This window comes from Pleurodeles waltl, chromosome 10 (assembly GCF_031143425.1).
Source record: "Pleurodeles waltl isolate 20211129_DDA chromosome 10, aPleWal1.hap1.20221129, whole genome shotgun sequence".
Lineage (NCBI taxonomy): Eukaryota > Metazoa > Chordata > Amphibia > Caudata > Salamandridae > Pleurodeles > Pleurodeles waltl.
In genome coordinates, this window is record NC_090449.1 from 960,019,508 (window position 1) to 960,045,019 (window position 25,512).

General features: G+C 44.9%; 1 protein-coding gene across 8 annotated transcripts in view; it reads right to left on the reverse strand.

Annotated features, from left to right (window-relative positions):
* The window catches only part of NEBL (nebulette), a 743,048-nt gene that overhangs the window by 193,910 nt on the left and 523,626 nt on the right, over window positions 1–25,512 (reverse strand). For 5 of the 8 annotated variants that reach the window (XM_069211783.1, XM_069211782.1, XM_069211780.1 and 2 more), the window contains 4 exons: window positions 23,357–23,464; window positions 21,842–21,952; window positions 15,786–15,896; window positions 15,567–15,677 (listed from right to left, as the gene is read on the reverse strand). The exons of the other annotated variants lie outside the window; for them this stretch is intronic. In XM_069211783.1, coding sequence (XP_069067884.1) covers window positions 15,567–15,677; window positions 15,786–15,896; window positions 21,842–21,952; window positions 23,357–23,464 — 441 coding nt within the window. The remainder of the gene's footprint in view (window positions 1–15,566; window positions 15,678–15,785; window positions 15,897–21,841; window positions 21,953–23,356; window positions 23,465–25,512) is intronic. 8 annotated transcript variants of the gene reach the window in all.

Here is a 25,512-nt window from a genome sequence, read left to right on the forward strand (position 1 = left end):
CATTAAGGACTGCACAACTAGACTCTCAAGTGTGGGGTGGTGAGTCAAAAAGTCTGGATCACCCCGGGCTGGATGATGATGTCATGCTATCTGTCTGTTCACTGGATGTCTGGGACAGGGTTCTTCCCAAGCCCCCAGGAGGGTTTATGAGAGGGCTTTATTAAACTGAAGGAAATGTATTTGTTTACTATAAAGCATCTCCAAAAGGATGTTATTCTTCATCTCCATCGTTGGTAACTGGAGGTCAAGATTCTCGGTTACCCTTGACAGAACAGTTACAGTGGAGGTGCTTTCTTTTGTGCCAGGGCCTTGAAGAGAAACTATTCCAGTGTCTGGAGAAGTGTCCAGGCTACTGACATTCTGAAGGTCCTCATACCAATTATCATCTGAATATGGTAGGGAAAATTCAATCTCAGCTTTGTAAACATCATGTTCAGAAACTATTCCAAATAAAGTATGTGGATTATGATCCCTTCCTCGATTCAAGGACAGAAGGTTTTCACAGACTCAAAGCCAGATCAGTCATAAAATACTGATAAAACTCCCGGACAAGATAACCAGTTGAATGCTCCAAATAAATGCACAATTACCCCACGTCCATTTTTATGTCCCGAACCTCCAAATGTTTAGGTTGGGGTGATTGCTGTTTCTAAACTGTGGCCTCATTTACTGGTCCCTTCTATACTTCTTTCAGGGGGGCATAAAAAGTCTTCTATTTAGTTTCCTGTCGAGCCAGGTCACTATGCTTTTTCTCTTAAATATTCCTGATGGTACATGCCCGTTCACTTTTGCCCCCTCACAGGTTTGTCTGAATGTGACTACATTTGTAGTGTATGCCATATAATTTGCACAAAAGATAAGAAGATAAAAAAGATAAATGTTCAAGGATTTTACTGGGAAGTGCAGAGCATTTATAAGTCAAAATCAGTATGTATGGAAGTCAGTCCAATGACCCTGTCATGCATGCCATATCAATAGTATCCAATCAGGTCCGAATTTTGATTATTTTCCCCAGGCTAGAACTCTACATCACTAAAATGTCACCCTATTTCATGCAACTTTCTTTCTGGTTAATCTGATGCCCTAACGCGTCTGTTGATTAACTGCAGGGGAAGAAAGATTTGAGAGAATTATTTTAAAATCCTCATTTTTCTATTTATTCAAGTGTTAGACTTTTCATCCTTGGCGTGGTCTCCCTTAACTTTTTGCCTCTGTTCCCCAGGTTGTTGATGTGTGCTGGACTCTGATTTTGCTGTTTTTGTTACTCTGGGCACTTTACCACTGCTAACCAGTGCTAAAGTGCAAGTGCTCCTGTTTAAATTGTATGTAAGTGGTTCATCCATGATTGGCATATTTGAATTACTAGTAAGTCCCTAGTAATGTGCACTAGAGGTGCCAGGGCCTGTAAATCAAATGCTACTAGTGGGCCTGCAGCACTGGTTGTGCCACCCACATAAGTAGCTCTGTAATCATGTCTCAGACCTGCCCCTGCAGTGTCTGTATGTGTATTTTTACACTGTAAATTCGACTTGGCAAGTGTACCCACTTGCCAGGCCTAAACCTTCCCTTTCCTTACATGTAAGGCACCCCTAAGGTAGGCCCTAGGTAGCCCCAAGGGCAGGGTGCAGTGTATGGATAAGGTAGGACATATAGTAATGTGGTTTATATGTCCTGACAGTGAAATACTGCCAATTTCGTTTTCACTGTTGCAAGGTCTGTCTCTCTCTCATAGGATAATATGGGGGCTACCTTTAAATATGATTAAAGTGTAGATTCCCCTAGAGAGTAGATGGACAGGTGGAGTTTGGGATCCCTGAACTCACAATTTAAAAATACATCTTTTAGTAAAGTTGATTTTAAGATTGTGCGTTTGGAAATGCCACTTTTAGAAAGTGAGCATTTTCTTGCTTAAACCATTCTGTGACTCTGCCTGGTTTGTGGATTCCCTGTCTGGGTCAGTTTGACAGTTGGGTTGTTTTTCACCTCACACCAGACAGTGACACAAAGGGAGCTGGGGTGTGATCTGCATTTCCTGATTAGCTATCTCTGCTAGGAGGGAGGGGTGGAGTGGTCACTCTCATCTGAAAGGACTGTGCCTGCCTCTGACAATGCTGTCTCCAACCCCCTGGTGTGTGTCTGAGGCCTTGCCTGGGCAAGGCAGGATTTCACAAGAAGGTGTGAGTCCCCTTTGAAGGAAGGTGACTTCAAAGACTAAAATGGGTATAAGAAGGGCACCCAAACTTACAAACTTTAGAAACACTTCTGGAACCAAGAGGAACCTCTGCCTGGAGAAGAGCTGATAGCTGAGGAAAACGTGCTGCCCTGCCTGTGACTGTGCTTTGTGGAGCTTTCCTGCAGTGCTGCTTCTGCCAGAGTAAGAGGGCAAAGACTGGACTTTGTGTGCCTTCCATCTTGAAGAAGAAATCTCCAAGGGCTTGATGTAGAGCTTGCCTCCTGTTGTTGAAGTCTCAGGGATAGCAAAGACTTCTTCCTGCCAGCACCTGGAGTCTCTGGAGAGACCCCTACTCTGCTCTGTGGTGCCCTTCCAGTCCCTGGGACCCTGAAAGGAGAGGCTGGCAGCCTAAGGACAAAAATACACGCACCGAGCGCCGTGCGGAGAAAAGATCGACGCGAATCCGATCGCGGCTGAGAAAACGACGCGACGCCGGTTCCGCAGCTGAGAAACGACGCCGCAGGAAACGCGACCGAAAAACCGACGCCCGGAGCAGGAGAAACGACGCGCAGCATCGCTGACGGAGGCTGAGAGATCGCACCCTGCGCCGCGGGACTTTCGGATCGTCGTGTGGCTGGCTTTTTCAACACGCACCGCCGTGCCGAGTTGTTTTCGACGCACACAGCCGTGCAGGGTTACTTTCGACGCACACCGCCCGTGCGGGGTTATTTTTGACGCAAACCAGGTACATTTACACGCTAGCAGCGCTAGTGTGTTGTTACAACTACCTAAAGACTCTTTTTATTTTAAACCTTTAAAAAATCATAACTTGACTTGTGTATGTTGGATTTTTGTCGTTTTGGTCTTGTTTTGTCTAGATAAATATTTCCTATTTTTCTAAACTGGTGTTGTGTCATTTTGTAGTGTTTTCATTAAGTTACTGTGTGTGTTGGTACAAATACTTTACGCCCAGCACTCTGAGGTTAAGCCTACTGCTCTGCCAAGCTACCAAGGGGGTAAGCAGGGGTTAGCTGAGGGTGATTCTCTTTTATCCTAACTAGAGTGAGGGTCCTTGCTTGAACAGGGGGTAACCTGACTGTCAACCAGAGACCCCATTTCTAACATTGGTGACCAGCGGTCGGGATTTGGACTTGTATTTGTACTTGACATACAGTAATTAAGTGTACACTACTGTTTTGATCTCAGACCACTACATGACCACATACTACTAGTCTTGTGATTTTTGTTTTTTTCTACTTGGACTGTTTTTCTCTGCATTCAGTTTCTTTTTTTCGCTGATCCCGTGATTGACTTTTCTGGAACTTCATTTGAGAACTTGCTTTTCTGTTTTTGGAACTGTGCATATTTTTTTAACCTCTCATCATGTCTCAGTCTGGAGATGCCCTAGCTGAAGCTGCTTTTGACTTGGAGAAATTGGAGAGCTACAAAGTGGCTCAGTTGAAGCAGTTTTGTAGTAATGTTGGCTGTCCCATTAAGAGCTCATCCAAGAAGGATGAGCTGCAAAAGGCGCTGAGGGCCTGGGTGACAGCCAAAGCAGCTGAGGGGCACACAGATGAGGAGCCAGAGGGGGAAGAGGAGTTGCAAGTCACTCACACTGATGTAGTGGGTGGGCCTGCTATGTCTCAGGGGAGAATCTCCAGGGCGGGTAGCAGTGTGTCCTCCAAGAGTCTGACACCTGGAGAGTTACAGGACAGACAGGCAGAGAGGGAGTACCAGTTGGAGCTGAAAAAGCTCAGTCTAGAGATGGAACAGAGGAAGCTGGCCCTTGAGGAAAGGAAGATAAACATGGCTCATGAGCTCAGTTTAAAAGAGATTGATCAGAGGAGTCAGTCCAGTAGGGATGGTGGCAGCAATTCTACAGTGCAGCCTGAGAGAAGGGTACACATCCCAAAAGACCTTGTGAGGGATTATAAGAGGGAGGACGATATCTACTTGTGGTTCAAGGGTTATGAGTCAGCTCTCCACATGAACCTGGTCCCTGAAGCTCATTGGGGGGCAGCCCTGTGGAAGCATTTTGAGGCAGAGGGGAGGGACACACTGACGGCCTTAGGGGATGCTCAGAGTCTCACCTACCCTGTCATGAAGGAGGCCTTACTCACAAGGTATGGTCTCACCCCTGAGCAGTACAAGGAGAAGTTTAGATCCTACAAGAGAAAGGAATCCCAAACATGGTTGGAATGTGTTGATTCTTGTTGCAGGTCACTGGATGGTTGGGTGAAGGGCAGTAAGGTAAACACGTATGAGGGGCTTTACAATTTAATTGCTTGGGAGCACTTGTACAGTTTATGTTTTCCAGAGCTGCGCCAGCACCTCATTGACAGCAAGCTGACTGACCCCAGGAAGCTTGCACAGGAAGCGGACCGCTGGGAGAGCACCAGGGTCCAAAAGAGGTATGGGGGAGACCACGCCAAGGGTGGGCAGGGTCCCTCTCAGAAGAAAGGGGGGGGTAAGGGCAAACAGGATGAGTTCTCTAAAGGGCCCCAAACTGATTCCCAGGGTAAGAATTCCCAACCCCCCAGTGAAAAGAAGCCATGGTTCTCCAAAGGGAAGCCAGTGGCAGGTGGTTCCCCACGTAAGTGCTATGCATGTGACCAGGTGGGTCATGTGAGGGGGGACCCCAAATGCCCCAAAAGCACACCGGCACCCACTGGTGCACCGTCCCAGGGTTTGGCCAGTGTAGCGCTTGGGGAGGAGTTGGTTTCAGGTGGGTGGGAACCAGCAGAAATGACCCTTGTCTCACTAGGGGACAGTGAGATGGTCCAGAGAAACCTAGTGCCTGATAACACTAAGAAGTACAGGCAATGGGTGACCATCAATGGACAGAGGGTGGAGGCTCTGAGAGACACAGGAGCCAGTGTGACTACAGTGAGGAGTCACCTGGTGTCTGAAGAGCAGATTGATCCCCGGGTACTTCACCAAGTAGTTGCAGTAGACAACTCTGAGCGCCTCTGCAGAGTGGCGCAGGTTCCCTTTGAATGGGGGGGGGTCTCAGGTTCCTGGAAAGTAGCTGTGAGTCCAACCATGCCTGTTGATTGTTTGCTAGGCAACGACCTGGAAGATTCCCCTTGGAAGGAGGTGGAACACAGGTCTCACTTGGAGATGTTGGGTCTGCCTGGGTGGGTATGCGTATCCACCCGGTCTATGGCAGCCAATCAGGGTAGTCAAGAGCCCCTGGAGCCTGAAACAGTGGCCCAGGGGACCGCCAAGAAGAGGAAAGGCAGGGGGCGCGGGAGACCCGCCCCAAAAGTTCCCACGGTCCGGGAGGAGGCAGAGCCTGAGGGTGATGCACCGGAGCCTACAGGGGAACAGGTGGCTGAACTGGGGGAGGTCCCTGAGCTGTCGCAGTGGCAGCAGGAAGGGGGACCCACCAGGGAAGTATTCTGCACAGCGCAGAAGGAGTGCCCTACTCTTGAGGGACTGCGGCAGCAGGCTGCAGCCCAGGCGGCTGGCGGGGCGCCAGGTACTCACCTGATTTATTGGGAGGATGGCCTCCTGTATAGTGAGCCTAAGGTTCCTGAGCCGGGGTCAGCTCGTATGCTGGTGGTACCCCAGGGCTTCAGGACCTTCCTACTGGGTTTGGCTCATGATGTGCCTTTGGCAGGACATCTAGGGCAGGACAAGACCTATAAGAGGCTTGTCTCCCACTTTTACTGGCCCTTGATGAACAAGCAGTCAGCTGCTTATTGTAGATCTTGTCAGACTTGTCAGGCAAGTGGCAAGAGTGGGGGGAAATGCAAAGCTCCCCTCCAACCTTTACCGGTAGTCAGTACTCCCTTTGAAAGGGTAGGAATTGACATTGTGGGGCCTCTGGATCCCAAGACAGCCATGGGCAACAGGTTCATCCTGGTCTTGGTGGACCATGCCACACGGTACCCAGAAGCTATTCCTCTAAGGACGGTCACCGCCCCCGTGGTGGGACGTGCCTTGATGGGGGTTTTTACCCGCATGGGGTTCCCCAAGGAGGTGGTATCTGATAGAGGTACAAACTTCATATCCACTTATATGAAGTCTCTGTGGAAGGTGTGTGGGGTAACTTACAAGTTCACCACCCCTTACCACCCCCAAAGTAATGGTCTGGTTGAGAGATTCAACCGCACCTTGAAAGGCATGATTCAGGGCCTGTCAGAGCCCTTGAGGCGTAAGTGGGACGTCCTCTTGCCATGCCTTCTGTTCGCTTACAGGGAGGTGCCTCAAAAGGGACTTGGCTTTAGCCCCTTTGAGCTCATCTATGGCCACCCTGTGAGGGGACCGCTCAGTCTGGTGAAGGAGGCTTTGGAGGAAGCTCCTAGTAAACCACCCCAGGATGTATTTAGCTACATGCTGGCACTAAGAAACCAGACTGCCCGCTTCAGGAGTCTCGCTCAGGAGAACCTGGAAGCAAGCCAGGAGGATATGAAACGGTGGTACGACCAGAATGCCACTCTGGTTGAGTTTCAGCCTGGGCAAAAAGTGTGGGTCATGGCACCAGTGGAGCCTAGGGCTCTCCAAGATAAGTGGACTGGGCCTTTTGAGGTGGTGGAAAGAAAGAGCGAGGTCACCTATCTGGTAGACTTGCAATCCCCCAGGAACCCCTTGAGGGTCCTACATGTCAACCGCCTCAAACCACACTTTGAGCGAACTGAGCTATCCATGCTCCTAGCGACAGATGACGGGGTGGAGGAAGAGAGTGAGCCTCTTCCTGACCTCCTGTCTGCAGGAGAGAAAGATGGGTCTGTGGAGGGAGTGATCCTCTCCCCCTCCCTGACTGAGGAACAGCAGAGGGACTGTCGCCACGTGCTGGGACAGTTCGCCTCACTGTTTTCCCTGATCCCAGGAGTCACCCACCTGTGCACACATGATGTGGACACTGGGGACAGTACACCTGTTAAACATAAGGTTTACAGGGTGACTGACAGGGTGAGGGCTTGCATTAAGGAGGAAGTCTCCAAAATGTTAGCCCTAAGGGTTATTGAGCACTCCAGCAGTCCTTGGGCCAGCCCAGTGGTCTTGGTCCCAAAGGCTACTGCTCCTGGTGCCACTCCAGAACTTAGGTTCTGTGTGGACTACCGGGGTCTCAATGCGGTCAGCAAGACTGACGCACACCCCATCCCCCGAGCTGATGAGCTCATTGATCGGTTAGGAGCTGCCAAGTACCTCAGTACGTTTGATTTAACATCTGGGTACTGGCAGATTGCCTTAACTGAAGGGGCAAAGGAGAGGTCAGCATTCTCTACCCCCGATGGGCACTTCCACTTCAATGTGATGCCCTTTGGGATGAAGAATGCCCCTGCCACCTTTCAGAGGTTGGTCAACCAGGTGTTGGCAGGACTGGATGAGTTCAGTGCCGCCTACCTGGATGACATTGCTGTGTTTAGTTCCACATGGGAGGAACACCTGCAACACCTCTGGAGAGTGTTAGAGGCCCTGCAGAAGGCAGGCCTCACTATTAAGGCGAGCAAGTGCCAAATAGGGCAGGGTTCTGTTGTGTACTTAGGACACCAGGTGGGGAGTGGCCAGGTGGCACCCCTACAGCCTAAGATTGACACAATTCTGGCTTGGGAGCCTCCCAAGACCCAGACTGAAGTGAGAGCCTTTTTAGGTCTCACAGGATACTATCGGAGGTTCGTTAAGGGATATGGTACCATTGTTACCCCCTTAACTGAGTTGACTTCTAAGAAGCAACCCAAGAAAGTGATCTGGACAGAGGCTTGCCAGAACGCTTTTGATGCCCTGAAGGCTGCCATGTGCACAGCACCTGTGCTGAAGGCACCTGACTACTCCACGGAGTTTGTTGTACAGACAGACGCCTCAGAGCATGGTATTGGAGCAGTACTCTCACAGCTGAATGAAGAGGGCCTAGATCAACCCATAGCCTTCATTAGCAGGAGGTTACTACCCAGGGAACGTAGGTGGAGTGCCATAGAACGTGAAGCGTTTGCTGTGGTCTGGGCACTGAAGAAGCTAAGACCCTACTTGTTTGGGACTCACTTCCGAGTTCAGACCGACCACAGACCCCTCAGATGGTTAATGCAGATGAGGGGTGAGAACCCAAAACTGTTGAGGTGGTCCATTTCCCTACAGGGGATGGACTTTACGGTGGAACATCGACCCGGTACAGAGCACGCCAATGCTGATGGTCTGTCCAGGTTCTTCCGCCTTAGTGATGAGAACTCCCATGAGGTTGGGTAGTTGCTCCCCACTTTTAGCTGGGGGGGACACGTGTTAGACTTTTCATCCTTGGCGTGGTCTCCCTTAACTTTTTGCCTCTGTTCCCCAGGTTGTTGATGTGTGCTGGACTCTGATTTTGCTGTTTTTGTTACTCTGGGCACTTTACCACTGCTAACCAGTGCTAAAGTGCAAGTGCTCCTGTTTAAATTGTATGTAAGTGGTTCATCCATGATTGGCATATTTGAATTACTAGTAAGTCCCTAGTAATGTGCACTAGAGGTGCCAGGGCCTGTAAATCAAATGCTACTAGTGGGCCTGCAGCACTGGTTGTGCCACCCACATAAGTAGCTCTGTAATCATGTCTCAGACCTGCCCCTGCAGTGTCTGTATGTGTATTTTTACACTGTAAATTCGACTTGGCAAGTGTACCCACTTGCCAGGCCTAAACCTTCCCTTTCCTTACATGTAAGGCACCCCTAAGGTAGGCCCTAGGTAGCCCCAAGGGCAGGGTGCAGTGTATGGATAAGGTAGGACATATAGTAATGTGGTTTATATGTCCTGACAGTGAAATACTGCCAATTTCGTTTTCACTGTTGCAAGGTCTGTCTCTCTCTCATAGGATAATATGGGGGCTACCTTTAAATATGATTAAAGTGTAGATTCCCCTAGAGAGTAGATGGACAGGTGGAGTTTGGGATCCCTGAACTCACAATTTAAAAATACATCTTTTAGTAAAGTTGATTTTAAGATTGTGCGTTTGGAAATGCCACTTTTAGAAAGTGAGCATTTTCTTGCTTAAACCATTCTGTGACTCTGCCTGGTTTGTGGATTCCCTGTCTGGGTCAGTTTGACAGTTGGGTTGTTTTTCACCTCACACCAGACAGTGACACAAAGGGAGCTGGGGTGTGATCTGCATTTCCTGATTAGCCATCTCTGCTAGGAGGGAGGGGTGGAGTGGTCACTCTCATCTGAAAGGACTGTGCCTGCCTCTGACAATGCTGTCTCCAACCCCCTGGTGTGTGTCTGAGGCCTTGCCTGGGCAAGGCAGGATTTCACAAGAAGGTGTGAGTCCCCTTTGAAGGAAGGTGACTTCAAAGACTAAAATGGGTATAAGAAGGGCACCCAAACTTACAAACTTTAGAAACACTTCTGGAACCAAGAGGAACCTCTGCCTGGAGAAGAGCTGATAGCTGAGGAAAACGTGCTGCCCTGCCTGTGACTGTGCTTTGTGGAGCTTTCCTGCAGTGCTGCTTCTGCCAGAGTAAGAGGGCAAAGACTGGACTTTGTGTGCCTTCCATCTTGAAGAAGAAATCTCCAAGGGCTTGATGTAGAGCTTGCCTCCTGTTGTTGAAGTCTCAGGGATAGCAAAGACTTCTTCCTGCCAGCACCTGGAGTCTCTGGAGAGACCCCTACTCTGCTCTGTGGTGCCCTTCCAGTCCCTGGGACCCTGAAAGGAGAGGCTGGCAGCCTAAGGACAAAAATACACGCACCGAGCGCCGTGCGGAGAAAAGATCGACGCGAATCCGATCGCGGCTGAGAAAACGACGCGACGCCGGTTCCGCAGCTGAGAAACGACGCCGCAGGAAACGCGACCGAAAAACCGACGCCCGGAGCAGGAGAAACGACGCGCAGCATCGCTGACGGAGGCTGAGAGATCGCACCCTGCGCCGCGGGACTTTCGGATCGTCGTGTGGCTGGCTTTTTCAACACGCACCGCCGTGCCGAGTTGTTTTCGACGCACACAGCCGTGCAGGGTTACTTTCGACGCACACCGCCCGTGCGGGGTTATTTTTGACGCAAACCAGGTACATTTACACGCTAGCAGCGCTAGTGTGTTGTTACAACTACCTAAAGACTCTTTTTATTTTAAACCTTTAAAAAATCATAACTTGACTTGTGTATGTTGGATTTTTGTCGTTTTGGTCTTGTTTTGTCTAGATAAATATTTCCTATTTTTCTAAACTGGTGTTGTGTCATTTTGTAGTGTTTTCATTAAGTTACTGTGTGTGTTGGTACAAATACTTTACGCCCAGCACTCTGAGGTTAAGCCTACTGCTCTGCCAAGCTACCAAGGGGGTAAGCAGGGGTTAGCTGAGGGTGATTCTCTTTTATCCTAACTAGAGTGAGGGTCCTTGCTTGAACAGGGGGTAACCTGACTGTCAACCAGAGACCCCATTTCTAACATCAAGGTAATATGCACAGTTAGGATTCTTGGATTTCAGTCTTTCTGTCATGTATATGTGTAATGTTCAAGAGGATAGTAGGAGTGGACAAACTATGAATCTATATTTAAGAATGTAATTGTAATAATTTATTGACGCTCTTGCAACAATGCAGTGGGAGTTAATCAGTTCTGAATAGGGAAGTATTGGTGATATGTTTGAGGCAATAATTATCAATAAAGAACTTCAGGTCTAGAGTGAAACTGAGCCAGAGCCAAGTTACAAAGAGAGAAAGTCTGTGACTCATCAGAACAGGATTTCTTTAATGTAGATGTTATGGCCATGAAAACCGAGTGGGAGGGTAGAGAGAAAGGATGCTATAATAATGGAATTATAGCACTGCAAGGAAGTGCCGGCTTGATGGAAAGTGTAATGACCGTAGAGAGCATTAGTAATGAATGCAGCAATTTGTCATGATGGTTAACTTGAGGTGAGATTGTAAACTAGTACTGAGGTTCAGTACTATAACAGCCTTGTGCAGACCCTGAGCCCCTGGTTATGAGTCTGGTGGGAGGAGAAGCCCCCCGCCAAACTCCTGCAGTAGGATTACTGGCTAGGCGGCAGCCCTCCCACACACCCTATTACAAGATCCCACTGGGAGAGTGGGCAAAAAAAGAGTTTCAGCCCGCTGACCCAGTGGGAAACAGTCTACAGCATTGAAGCCGGCTCGTAATTGAGCCAGTAGCAATGTTGAGGTGCGTCTGGTGCAACAGCACCCGAGGCACTTTTCAGTGTCTGCTAAAGAGACAGAGAAAAGCGTGATGAGGCTGTCCATGGGGACCCCTGCAATGCACATGCCAAGCGCAAGGGCAGTGCTGGGACCCCCAAGGGGCCCCCGGCACCCTGTCTCCACCAGCTTTTACATGGCAGTGCAACTGGCATGTAAAAGCCAGTGGAGAGGGGCGCTCATAATCCCCAGGGCAACCTGGTGGAATAAGACCGACAGCAAACATTTTTTGTTTCCATCAAAATATAAGCTGGTGCTTCAATTTCTGTGCATGCTTTGTGCATAATTATGCCTACCTGTCAAGTGAGGATTGTCTGAGTGGTAAGACTGAATGACACAGAGAAATATTAACCCTCAGGGGTGGAGCTGAAATAGATATTATGAAGCAGCTATGCGAGATAGGTAATTGCCAATGACAATATTTTTGTGAGACCTGCATGTCACAGGTGTGATACTTATGAGGTCACCTCCAGATTTGTATCACTAGTTATTTAGCTTGATAAAACACAAGTGCTATAAAAATACAGGGCACTATAACTGAGAGTCTGAATTATTATTCTGTCACAGGACAAAGTTGAAAGGGATTTGAGGAAGATTTGAGAGCCTAGTGAGGGCATATGAGGGAAAGAAGGTGGCTGAATGGGGGTCATATTACATTTACAGGACAAGTGCACCACAAAGTATGTTGTGATATAGCCTCAGCGAACCAAAGGGTTTCCACTAATGTGCCCCCTTTGAACTTCTATCTCTTCCAGACAGGAGTGCTAAGGTAAAACGTAGGTGGTATGAGAGATGTTATCCATCAAAAGCTTTGCTCCCTCTATGTTTAAAGCTCTGGTTTTTGAAGAGTGGCTTTGAGATGCCTTATAATTTCCAGTTTGTGTGATAATAATGATCACCAGAGAAACGCCAACTGTGCATTTAGGTAGTACTACTGCAATGCAACTCCTGCTTCAAATCAGTTTTGGTGCGGTTACAATTATTTAATTCCGGTGCATTAAAGTTTGGGCTTGACTGATGTATTTAATTTGTGAGCTAGTGTATGCATTGTGAGCGAGCTTGAGGAAATGCGTGGAGGTGATGCTTAAGCACACTATACATGTTTTTTTTTTAAATACTCAGAACAATTAAATGAGCTCTAGTATTGTCATACAGAGGCAACTGAAGCACTCTCTTTTATGCACTGTGTAAAGGAACTCACCTAACATTTTAAATACCAGCTTTATAATTTAATATTGAAATCCAGTATAAGTGTACTATTAATAACACTCTACATACCCTCACAATATAAGTGACTTTTTTCAAATGTTTTCCCCTTTCTTAAGGAAACATTGGGGTTATTTCTACGCAAACAGTTATCTTCAGGTAGCCATCTCAGTTAGTTACCTAGCCTGTAGTCTGCTTGCTATGCACCGTCTCCCTGAGCTGTAGATATTGAGGAGGAAAAAAGGCGACAAAATGGCTTTATGCAGGTAGATGACATCTGGAAACTATGTCACATAATTTCGAAGGGCTTATGAGAAAAAATATATTTCCTATGCAAGAAAAAACACAGATATTTGCCTTAGACATTTCCAATCAATTGCTGCAACGGGGAATGTTACAAGTCACAACAAAAAGGACCATGTTCCTTGCATGTGACACCCCCTGGTGCCCCAGTTGCAAAATACTCATAGGGTACCACTTCAAAAATGGAAGCAGTAAGAATGTTAAATATAGGTCTTGCGATATAAATGTTGATGAGAAGGGACCACCACAACAAAGTATGTGGCCTGCATTAACATAGGATGACAAGTGTGTTCTTTAAAGGCCATTTTTGTATCTTCTAACTTTCAACCAGTTGTGCCTTGTGAGCCAAAATTGCTAAGATGGTGTCTGAATATAAGTATTTTAAGATACGGAGAATAAACTATTAAACTCCATTGTTAATTTGTTTTCTTGTGTCTCACAGTCAGGATCTCACAAACGGTTGAAGGATATATATTGGCGACCTTTGCTCAGGTTCCTAAGGCTGTCCCTAACTGGCATACTTCAAGAACCCTAAATTAGTGATGTATTATACAGCCTTCCATCAGCTTTTACATGAGTTGATGTGTGCTGTGTGTATGTATCATAAAAACAATTTGCAAGTAAATTATCACGCTGGTTGCACAACAGTTGTTTCTTACCCATTGTTACATTAAGAAATATAACATGTTCCTCAATTGTCAGAAAGTACACTAAACAATAGTTTAATGCACTCATTACGTAGTAATCCTCCTTGATCTTTGAAGCAGTGGTAAGATAGTTCAAACGGATCCGAGCCCACTCCATAATTTTTTTAATATTAAGTAGAGCAAAGATTATTCTACTGGTTATAACACTACAATTTAACAATATAGGGGGTCATTCCGACTCCCGCCGGCGGCGGTAACCGCACGCCCGGCGGGAGCCGCCGAATGACCGCACCGCAGTCAAATGACCGCGGCGGTCATTCTGAGTTTCCCGCTGGGCTGGCGGGCGACCGCCAGAAGGCCGCCCGCCCGCCCAGCGGGAAACCCCCTTCCACGAGGATGCCGGCTCCGAATGGAGCCGGCGGAGTGGAAGGGGTGCGACGGGTGCAGTTGCACCCGTCGCGATTTTCAGTGTCTGCCACGCAGACACTGAAAATCTATGTGGGGCCCTGTTAGGGGGCCCCTGCAGTGCCCATGCCAATGACATGGGCACTGCAGGGGCCCCCAGGGGCCCCACGACACCCGTTCCCGCCGGCCAGGTTCTGGCAGTGAAAACCACCAGAACCAGGCTGGCGGGAAGGGGGTCGGAATCCCCATGGCGGCGCTGCTTGCCGTGGAGGATTCCCTGGGGCAGCGGGAAACCGGCGGGACACCGCCGGTTTCCCGTTTCTGACCGCGGCTGTACCGCCGCGGTCAGAATGCCCATGGAAGCACCGCCAGCCTGTTGGCGGTGCTTCCACGGTCGTTGGCCCTGGCGGTCCATGACCGCCAGGGTCAGAATGACCCCCATAATTTATTGAATGATAATGCATTTAATTTGCTCTACCACGGTCATCAAAAACAATTTGAGTTTGACTACTTTATGATTTTATCTATGTAGTAAATGAATTCCCTTCTGTCAAACTTTATTACCAGTTATCACCCACTCTGCACAACCATTAACAAAGGGTATGTAAAATTGCTATTTATTCAAAACATTATTGGTAACACTGCAGTTTGCAGAATTCTCTTTAAATATCACTGAATTCGATTTACTAATATCACTTAGAAGAAAAATATGTGTGTTTAGTCCTACATACCTCATACCTATTCACAAATTTGTGATTGATTGAATTTTACAAATTGAAATGGCATTTAGAACGCCAGAAAATCAGGCAATGTGCTAGATTCAGTGTCAATGTAAGTTTACATTGAATGGAGCGACACAGGGAATAACGGAGTGAGAAGGTGTCCTTGCACAAGAATTTGGGATGATGAAACTGTCGGATCTTTGTGAAACTCACAAATCCTTCTCAGGTAAATTCCCACCCACCATCACTTGTCAATTTGTAGCAACAAAATATTGACAGGAGTGAGCATGTACCATGCAAAAAAGAATTAATAAACAACCTCTAACTGTTAAGGTGGTGTATAAGAATGAGTGTCGACACAGACAAAAACCATCCCCTCTATGCTACTAATCTGGGGGAAAAGTTTAAAGCTCACTTTAAACTACGTTTCTAGATTTTCAGTCAGCTGTAGTGGACCTTTTACAATTTATCAGTCGGTATCTGCTTCATTTTTGTGAATAGTCTTCGGGCCTAATTATGACGACCTTTTAATTCAAACGAGACTCATGCTAGTACTATGAGGCCATCAGAATTATTAGAGGGGGGTAGATTTGTTTACCGTGTAAAGTTCACCCAATCCTTAAGCTGCTAAAAGTAGCTGAAATCTAAAAACATCTCTGACATTTCCTTCATGAACCCAGAATGTTTGGCGATTAGGAGTGAGAATGAGTAGATACTGTGGAAATCTCATCAGAAATTACCAATGTCGTTGGAATTTCCTAATTTCGCAGCCTTTAACGTTGCAAGGCTTAAACCAGAGCTTACACAGTTCCGATCTCCTAAGAGTTCTAGACTTCTTTGTAAACACCTCCTGGGTGCTACATTCAGGCAAAACGTGCCCAAATGCCAGACATAATTAACAACTATTTATTCTGTGATCACTCTGATTGTGTTGTGTGCTCTGTAATCATAATTGTTAATATTATAATCCTTCATAAGGTCCAATGTACTGACCTGGCTAAGGAGTTCAGATACTCTTTTCACTCTCTGGATGTCAGGCATTTCAGAACTGACATCCATTCCTTTCCCTTTAATTTCATTTTCTAGGTCTTTTCTGTATTCCTTCTGCAAAATAAATATAGAACCAGTTTAGTATATTTGGAACATTATTACTACCCTTAAGTGTCAAAAGCTAGATATTCTTTGAAGCAAAATTCGTCACTAACTATATACCTCATTCAGAATATGCGATGCATTTTTAACTCTGATTAAGTCTGGTGTATCTTCCAACACTGTCAGTCCTTTTCCTTTCATTCCTTCTTCTAAATCCTTCTTGTACTCTTTCTAAAAAATAATAATAATAATAATAACCAAATGGAATTGCATGTGCAAAACTGAGAATTCTTATAAACCATTTTTCGTGAAATATAAATGTTTCAAAGTTAATTCATTAAAGAAGGCAATTATTAAAATATTTGTTAATACATTTAATAAAAGAAAAAGTTAATCCATGAACGCTGTTGTCCACTTTTCTGTGAAACACTTTAATATGTACTCTGGAAGATGAAGACTCAAGGGAGGATTCAGACCGAAATGATCTCCCCCATCAACTAGCAACTAGCATTTTAAAGAGCTAGCATGTGCAATCTGCATATGTCTTCTTCCATAGGTGAGTGGAGCAGATTTTCTTTTTTATTAATTGTATTCTGTGAGAAATTGGGTTGTTGATTGATTGGAGGATGAGCCCTGGCTAAGCAACAACCAGAATCGTGATCCACAAAAAAAGTCACTAAATTAAACTGTGTTTCATTCAGGGTAGCATAACACAGTAAGCAGTCAGGCTTAATTTAGAGGCAATAAGTAAGTATTTATGCAGCACCCAAACAGTAATAAAGAGAAAAATGCAACATAAGAAAATTCCAAACCAGTTTAGGAAAATATAGTATATTTTAATAAATGATTTCACACCAAAACAACAAAAATCGAATCAGTAAAACCGGAGGGGATGTGGCTGTGGATGCAGGGTTCATGACAGGGATGGCCTCTGAGGGTCCAAGGCAGGCTCCAGATAGCAAAGCAATCCTTCCAGGTACAGTAGTAGCCTGGCTTAGTGCACAGCATGTCATAGCAGAAGGCAGTCCTCCAATCCTTCCACATGTCCAGCAGTGAACTGAAGAGTGGGTCTGAGAGTCCTATTTATTGTATCCGGGGTCCCTGCTCCTAGAAGGTGGGGGACGTTTCTGGAAAGGTACTTAGAAGGTCTGAGAGTTTCCTGCCTACCCTTTCCTGGCTCTAAGCTGGCTGCAGTGACAATACAGGGTTGTTAGGCTAATTGTGATGAGACAGGGCAGAGCCTATTCAGGTGCAAGCGGGGCTGTGTGTAGCACCCCCAGCCCATCAAGCCAGTTAGTGGCCCATTGAGGCACACCTAATTCCACTATTTGTGAATATATGAGAGGAATTCACAAAGTATGTCAAATACACCCAGTCATATGCTCCAAGACAGGCTGCAGGCACAAAGAGCATAGGACCGGAAAATGCCAACTTTCCAAAAGTGGCATTTTCAAAATTGTAATGATAAATCTGACTTTACCATTAAAGATGGTTTATCATTACAATTTCATAGGTAGCAAACATGACATATCCAGCTCCTCTCATTTAGGAATTACGGTGTATTAAATGTAATAAGGAAAACCTCAATGTTATCCTATGGGAGAGGTAGGTCTGACAACAGTAAAAAACGCATTTGGGAGTCATTTAATAACAGGACATGTAAAGCATAAAAATACATGTTCTACCTTTTATTTACATACCACCCTGACCTATGGGCTATGTAAGGTCTATCTTGGGGGTGACTTATATGTAGTAAAAGGGGAGTTTAAAGCTTGGCAAGGAGTTTTAAAATGGCAAGTCGACATGGTAGTGGGACACCTCATTCAGGATACAAAGGTAGGGCTGGGACAAGTTTTAGAGTGCTACTTAGATGGGTGGCAGAATAGGTGCTGCAGGTCCACTGGTTAGCATTTAATTTACAGACCATAGGTTTAAAGGCCAATATAACCATGTTTTAGGGAGAGAGCACAAGCACTTTAGCACTGGTTAGCAGTGGTAGAGTGCACAGAGTCCTAAGGTCAACAAGTTCAGCAGAAAGTGTAGGGTAAAAGGTAAAATGTTTGGTGGTGACCCTGCAGCTCGGGCAATTCCCAACAAAGGCCAATAGTATTTTTTTAGGAAATAAAGAGCAGGTTAAATTAGATTTCATGGACTATCACCTTTAATGCATGTTAAACATTTTTCCCAACTGAGTTAGGGCCTCATTATGACATTGGTGGTCAGATCAGCCAACCGGCAATGTTGTGGGGAAGACACCAATGTCATACTGGTGGCATCCCCCCCACTCTATTACAATGTTCCCGCCAGGCTCAATCAGTCCGGCGGTAACAGTGATAAGATAAAGGACTAGGCTCCCTTAAGGCAGCTGAGTCCTATACCGTAGCACAGAGGGGCCCAACCAGCACCCTCAGAATGCGCACTGTCTGGAAAGCAGACAATGCACATTCCTATTGTACTGGCCAGGGGGACCCAGAGCACACCCTTATCGCCAGCCTTCTTATGGCGGTCAAACCACCATGGAAAGGCTGGTGGTAAGGGGAGTTGTAAGCAGCCAAGTGGTGCTGAAGTCAGTGCCACCTTGGGTGTGTACAACTCAGACCATCATCAGATGTTGGTCCCACTGCCAGGGTCATAATGCAGCAGTCGAACGCCAAAGTTGCAGTGGTTTGATGATCACCGCGAGTAAGACAGGACTTGGACTACGACACTAGCAATTAGGCCCTAAGTCTTTGGAAATAAATTTCACTTTTATGGAGTAAGTTGTGTTTGAGGAGAGTGATAGTAAATTGTACTTTTAAATATAAAAGTATAGGCAGTATTTAGATTTGGATAATGTCAGACAACCACCAAAAAGTAGCAGATGGGCCATTTGACATATTTAGAGTGCTGTGACACTGATACACTCTTTATATACCAGAAGAGACAGCAACCACTTTTTGGCACATATCAAACTTTTGGCAAACTTTAAATTAGGTTTCTACGGGGAGCTCCGCTCCGCTGGCGGAGCTAACAGAGTTTCTGGAAATCCTCGCTCCACTTAGAGTGTGGAGTTCAGCGAAAAAATCCACTAGCCCCACCAGCAGGGCAGAGCTCACCCAGTGCGCACTGCAGCCCAGTTATGGGCTACACAGTGCGAGCGCAGACAGTCTGTGCTTGCGTTATGTAACACATAACTGGGCTGCAGTGCGCACTGGAGCCCAGGAACAGGGGGCAGAGGCCAGATGGAGGCGAAGAGCAATGCCGCTGTGGACTCGGAGCGGATGACAAGGAGAGGAGAACCCCCTTGAAGACCCAGGTAAGACCTCGTCTCTTCTTTTTCGTTGTTGTGCTGGGTCTAGTTTCTTCCATAGGTGATCTCTTTGGGCAACCCTGCTGTCATAATCTGGGCTTATTATAGCAGAAACATTGATGGACCTCAAATTCATTGATGGTCAGAAGCATGACCTTAGGCAGTGAAAGCTGCTGTTTCAGGCCTCTTGTGCACCAGCCTGTCTACAGCCATGCTTCTAACCATCAATTAATTTGAAGTCCATCAATGTTTCTGATCATTTCACAAACACAAGTATTTGATGCAGCTCTGGTGAATTTACTGTCAAGTCAATCTCATATGCTAATTTTAAAACTGCACATTCTTTAAGTGAGAACATATGCAGTCTCCAATAACTCTTACAAATGCACACCTACAATTTCAAAACTGAGGACTATTTGGAAGTACATCTATTTTTGGTCTTTCCCCCAATGTTTTGCCAAACCCCTTCACTTCTCTGACCTTGTTTCTGATGGTATCAGGACACCTTTCCACTCCTAACAGTGCTTAAGTGCTTGTGCTCTCCCTCCTAAACATGGTAATATTGGTTCACCCCCAATTGGCATATTTAATTTACTTATACGTAGATAGTAAAGTTATACTACAGGTACCCAAGGCCTATAAATTAAATGTTACTAGTGGGCCTGCAGCACTGATTGTGCCACCCACTTAAGTAGCCCTCTAACCATGGCTCAGGTCTGCCATTACAGAGGGTTTATGTGCAATTTTACACTGTCATGTCGAACTGGCAAAATAACCCTTCTTAGCCAGGCCCAAACTTTCCCATTTTAAACATATGTTACCCCCCAAGGTAGGCCCTGGACAATCTAGAGACAAAGGTTCAATTTATTTAAAAGGCAAGGCATGCACTTTTAATTTTTATAAGTCCTGCGAGTGAAAAACTCTTAAATTACTTTTCACCACTACAAGGCCTATCACTCCTGTAGGATAGCATTGGATTGCCTTATTACAATTTATAAGCATAATGCTCAAATGGGAATAAATGATTCTTTTATAAGCATAATGCCAAATGGGAAGAAATCATTCTTTCAAGTTTGGTGTCTCTGAAGTCTCAATTTAAAATGCTAGCTTTTAGTGAAATTGGATTTTAAATTGCAATTCTGAAAATGACACTTTTAGAAAGTTGGCATTTTCGTGCCTTTGCCATTTGGAGGCTGCAACCTGTTTCTGGCCACAGTAATTATGAGCTGGACTTTGTGCATTCCCCCTAGACAGCCACACACAGTGGGAGCTTAGGTGTGACTTGAAGGGAAGGGCTAGACCCAGCCTCTCTTACACCTGAATAGGGTGTGTCCTGTCCTCACACAATGGGCTTCATACCCCCTTTGGTTAGTCTGGAGTCAGGGCAGGATATATGTGCACTTCAAAGGCATGTCTCTAAAGTATCTCCCCCATTTCAAATGCACCACTGGGTTTATGAACTGGACCTCAGACACCACCACTTTAGTACACTTCTGGACCTGTGGATACTCTCTCAGGAAGGACTGCTGTGCTGCTGAAGGGTGCCACTTTGCTGGACAGCACCCTGCTGGACTCCTGCTTTGCTATGCTGACCTGCTGCCCTCTGCCTGGGTGAGAAGGACTAGTCCTTCATCACTTGAACCCAGTACCCAGAGTGACTCCAAGAGCTCCTGATCTCCTGATCTGACCTCCTGATCTGAACTCTCCGGGGAATAAAAGACTTCCAGCTACCCTGATTCTGCACCTGGACACTGCTATCAGTGAGTCGACCCTGCCCAGCGGTGCCACCCCAGTTATGAACCCTTGGAAGTTGGCCTAAGTTGCTTGCCTGCGGAACAGTCACATCCTGCCAGCTGAGTGATGTATCCCTGAGCAGAACTCATGCTTCTCCTCCGCTGAACAGTTTATCCTTGAGCAGAACTGATGCATCATTGCTGCTGCATGGATCAGACCATCCACAAAAGCCTAACATCACCGCTGCATCCCATCATCTTACATTCGATGCATCACCTCCGGAACCACAGTTGCACAATCCTTTTCCCGACACAACCTCTTTGCATCTCTTATTGATGGCAGCCTCGACGACAATGACGAAAGTCCACATCGCATCCTTGACCCCGGCCTTCACATCAAAGCCCCTTCGACAGGATCCTCAACGTCAATATAACAGGACCTCGCACACTAGCCTCGCCGCATCTCAGAACCGACGCATTGCCTTGGCTGCACAGTTCACCTTTGATGTGGACTACGTAAATCTCCATAAACAAAATTTCAGGTACTTTGTTCAGCAGGCCTAGATGGGTCCCTGTAGCCAGCCTGCACTCCATCGGGGTAGTCCTAAAAGTTTGACTATGACCCAGTCTGGTGAGTCCAGATATCCCTAATATGCCTTTGTGCGTCTTATGCTACTTTTCACTTAAAATATTGAAATGCAATATCTCTGGTACTACTGATTGGATTGTTGTCATTTTGGTCTTGTTTTAGTTATTCAATTGTGGCCTATTTTTATAACCTGAATCTTTTTGTGTGGTGTTTTCACTGTTTTACTGTTTGAAGTGATGCACAAATACTTAACACTGCCTCTAAGTTAAGACTGACTGATCTGTACCAAGCTACCAGAGAGCGAGCTGAGGTTAACTTAGGAACCTAACTCAGACTAGAGTTACATTTCCTGCTTGACCAGGGCCCAGAAGTCAGTGAACTAGTTACCCAATTTCTAACACGGACACATTTGAGCATTACTCTTTTAGATTTTCCATTGCACACAATTTGTAATGGTTCCCAAAAATACATGAAATAATATTTGACAGTTAACTGGTTATTTTCTAGCTTCTACAAATATTGACAATTATCAAATCAAGTTCAAAATGAACGCAAATGCTCTTACCTCCTTCAGCAGGTTGGTAACGTGCTTCACGTGTAGATAAGTTGGCGTTAGGTCTAAATCGGCACATGCTCTTCCTTTGATCCCTTCTTCATAGTCTTTTCGATATAATTTCTATTTTGTATTTTAATATACAGATAAACAAACACACTTTTATTTATATGTGTACAATACAACAACCAACATCTATCTCAGCAACTACAAATAATTTCCCGTTGTGCATGTGCAATTAATTGTAAATAAAAAATAATTAGGCTACAGTTAGTAGGCTGTACATCACATAAAGGTCTATTTCAGTTTAATTATAAATATTCATCTACTTCACATCACGTTTCAGGGTTTAAATACAGTAAACAGTTGAATAGGTCTACGCAAATGTTATTTTTAATTGTCCGTGCTTCAAAATAATAATTTGTCATATAACTTGGACGTAACAAAATATTTTGCAAATATCTGTTTAGAAATCATTTGCAAGATATTTGTTTTAGACAGGGAATTGAGACAGCATTCCTTGTTCACTAGATTATCCGCCCATGAAATTAAAATTAATAGGGAGTGAGCACTTTGAATTCTAAGAATCCCTTTTGCAGCATGCACAAAACTGGCAAGATTATGTCAATAACTTCCTGAATCAGAGACAATCTGGTGGGAGTCAAGGTTAACACGTATTATAAATTGCTACACTCAAACTGGAAGGTCTCATAAGTAAAGAAAACCTATGACACTAAAGTGTGAGGTTGGGCATACTTGCAACTGTTTAGAATAGATTTTCGTGCACCAGGCACCCCTGATTTGAACATAAAATGTATCTGGGAATGAAATTAATTGCTGTTGCCACTACATCGAAACCTTTCAAGAATCGGATGAGACTATGTCCAAAGTATGTTTTTAACCACAGGATTTTCAACAGCCTTGTAGGGTTCGCCCAGCAGGGCATGTCACTATAATGTATTTAGTGGGAGATGTAAATAATCTAGGGAAGCTCTACCAGTAGTAAAGGTGAAATATTATAATTAAATAATGCTGACTATCCTCAGGGAGCACATACTTCTTAATGCTGACTGTTCTCAGGGAGCACATACTTCTGCGATTGCTATGAAGGATGACGTTAATTTAACACATTACATGGTGGTGGCAAAACTTCCCTATTAGAAAACTAATCTGGTCAGTAGCTAATAGCTATCACTCAAACAGGGTGGTGGACGATTAAATGGAGTATAGTACCAGTATGTCTGAAACTGTATGCAGGAATCAGACTTTTCAAGTGGATTCCCACAATGTTGCCCCCACTATATCACCAGGCGACATCCTCTACTTGCAGCAGGTGAAGTCTCCAGTTGAGCCTAGCACAGACAGGAAACTTTTTTTTTTTTGTCTGATTAGAATATCTGAATGAGAGTCTGGTGTTAAGCTGCTCTTCCTGAACACTAAAGGAAAAACGTGAACAGTCACTTCAGTTTAACCAGATGAATCAACTTCCCATTTATCTTTTCAAATAAACGTAGTTTTGTAACCAACCTCACTCTGAAACTTCTGGGCGTCTTTTGAAACTTGATACGTCGGAGTGTCAACAAACTCAAGCATTGATCTGCCTTTTGATTTCTCATAGTCTCCTTTGTATTTCACCTGCATGAAACAAATGTTGTCGCAAATAATTGGAAATCAAGGTAACCATTAACTTCACCTATTAATGTGTCTTTTAAACTTTCGAATCTTTTCTTAACAACTGCATATCTATATCGAATTGTGTTGCTCTGAAAATCAAAAAAATGTGTAAATGTGTTAAAAGAGAAATATTTCCTTCATCAACATTGCGATGTGTCTACTAATGTCTAAAATAATAAATCCTACATTTCTCACTAGCCATTCATTTCTATTTACTAATTACCTTTCATAGCATGACAAGCAAAATATGTTTTCATCTTGGAATCCCTGCACTGGTCCTGTTGCATCAAACACTTTAAATAACAAACATGGGCTGTCAGCCCCTTAGCCCTTTTGCTTGTTATTGCTTGTTTTGTTCTGTCGTAGGTTTTAAAAACTTTATTGCTGGATGATCGGCTACGCCCTCACAATATTGAAAAAAAAATGTCTAAAAGCAAAACATTTTTCTGCCTCAAAATGCACACAATTCAATAGCAGGCCCTGCCACTGAAAGGAACTTTGTTGTGTGAGGATGTGCTCCTCGAGCAGGAGCACTTACAGTGAAGTTAGCCAATGCTGATGTGGGCTTACCCAGTGCCTTTTGCTCTTGGAAGTAGTGTGCAGATTAAAATGTGAATCACAAAACAACAGATCAATGGATAAATAGAACTGTCTGGAAACCCCTATTAGTAGGAGTGTTTCATATGTAATTTTAGTAGAGTCAAAAGATGTTGGCAAATGCAAGCCTTAATAGTTAAAAAAAAAAGGTTGTTTAGAGATTCAAATCTGAGACACTTTTTTATGCACAAGCCTGACGATGTCGAAGCCCTAGCCTCCTCAGAGCTTCTCAAAGTGAGATGGTGAGAAGATATGAATACTGAATCTTTTCCTAAGCAATGCAAGGTCCATGACCTTCCTTATAAAGTAATTTCATTTGTACTGTTCTATACTAAGCATGGCTCTACTCCCATCTCTTTCTGAATGCAGCACTTAACACAAGCAAAGCTAGCATTAGCAGACCTCAGGCTTTTCCTGGAGACACACCAAGCTATGGAAGTGTTCTACCTTGGGCAACATCTTGTACATTCACACAATATCTCACAACACAATCCTGGATTTGATAGGAAGCAGGGTACAGATTTGACATTTGGGAAATTATGTTGATAGGTGAGACAATTATTTATTTCCCAGGTTAATACTATTTTTTCTGGGATTTGATGTTAGAGAAGCCAGTTCACAAAGAACTACCAAAACCTAGGCAGAGGGAGGATATATGCCATCCTCCATGGTTATAAAGGTTGTAATGGCTAGGGAGTTGGGCATGGAGCTAAAAATGAAGGCTTGGGCAGTAGACTGCACAGAATACTAACAGCATCTGTGTGGGTTAAAGGGTAGGATCACTTGACTGTTTGCGCTTTTTTAAGCTTTATAACATTAACAGTAAGATTAATGTCCATGTTTCTGGATAGTTAGCTTGAAGGGAAAATCTATATACATATATCTATGCATCCACAGATGAATGAAAGCCAACATCTTACATGAAAACTACATACTTTTCTAATATTTTGTGTTATAGAAGAGGAGATGCCACTTCAAGATTACACTTATACAGGGTAAACAAAATAAACTCCGAATAAGGTTTTTCCAAGGCTATACTCCTTTTTTTAAAGTTGGCATTTAGGATTATGTGCAGATGATTCCAAATTGGTAAAAACAGTATCCTGAAAAGCCTTGTTGAGAAATAGCATGTGTTTGGAAGATTGTGTCATTTTCTCCTGCCGAACGATTACTTAACTTCAGTGCCAGGGCTTTTTTTGGCTATTTGGGGCATTTCCCGCTTAGGCCCTTACAACTTTTTGTCCACACAAGCTACCCATGCCAAATTTGCGTCCTTTTTTTCCAACATCATAGGGATTCTAGAGGTACCCAGACTATGTGGGTTCCCCTGAAGGAGACCAAGAATTTTTTTGTTCAAAACAAATGGGAAAAAGGGCTGCAGAAGAAGGCTTGTGTTTTTCCCCTGAAAATGG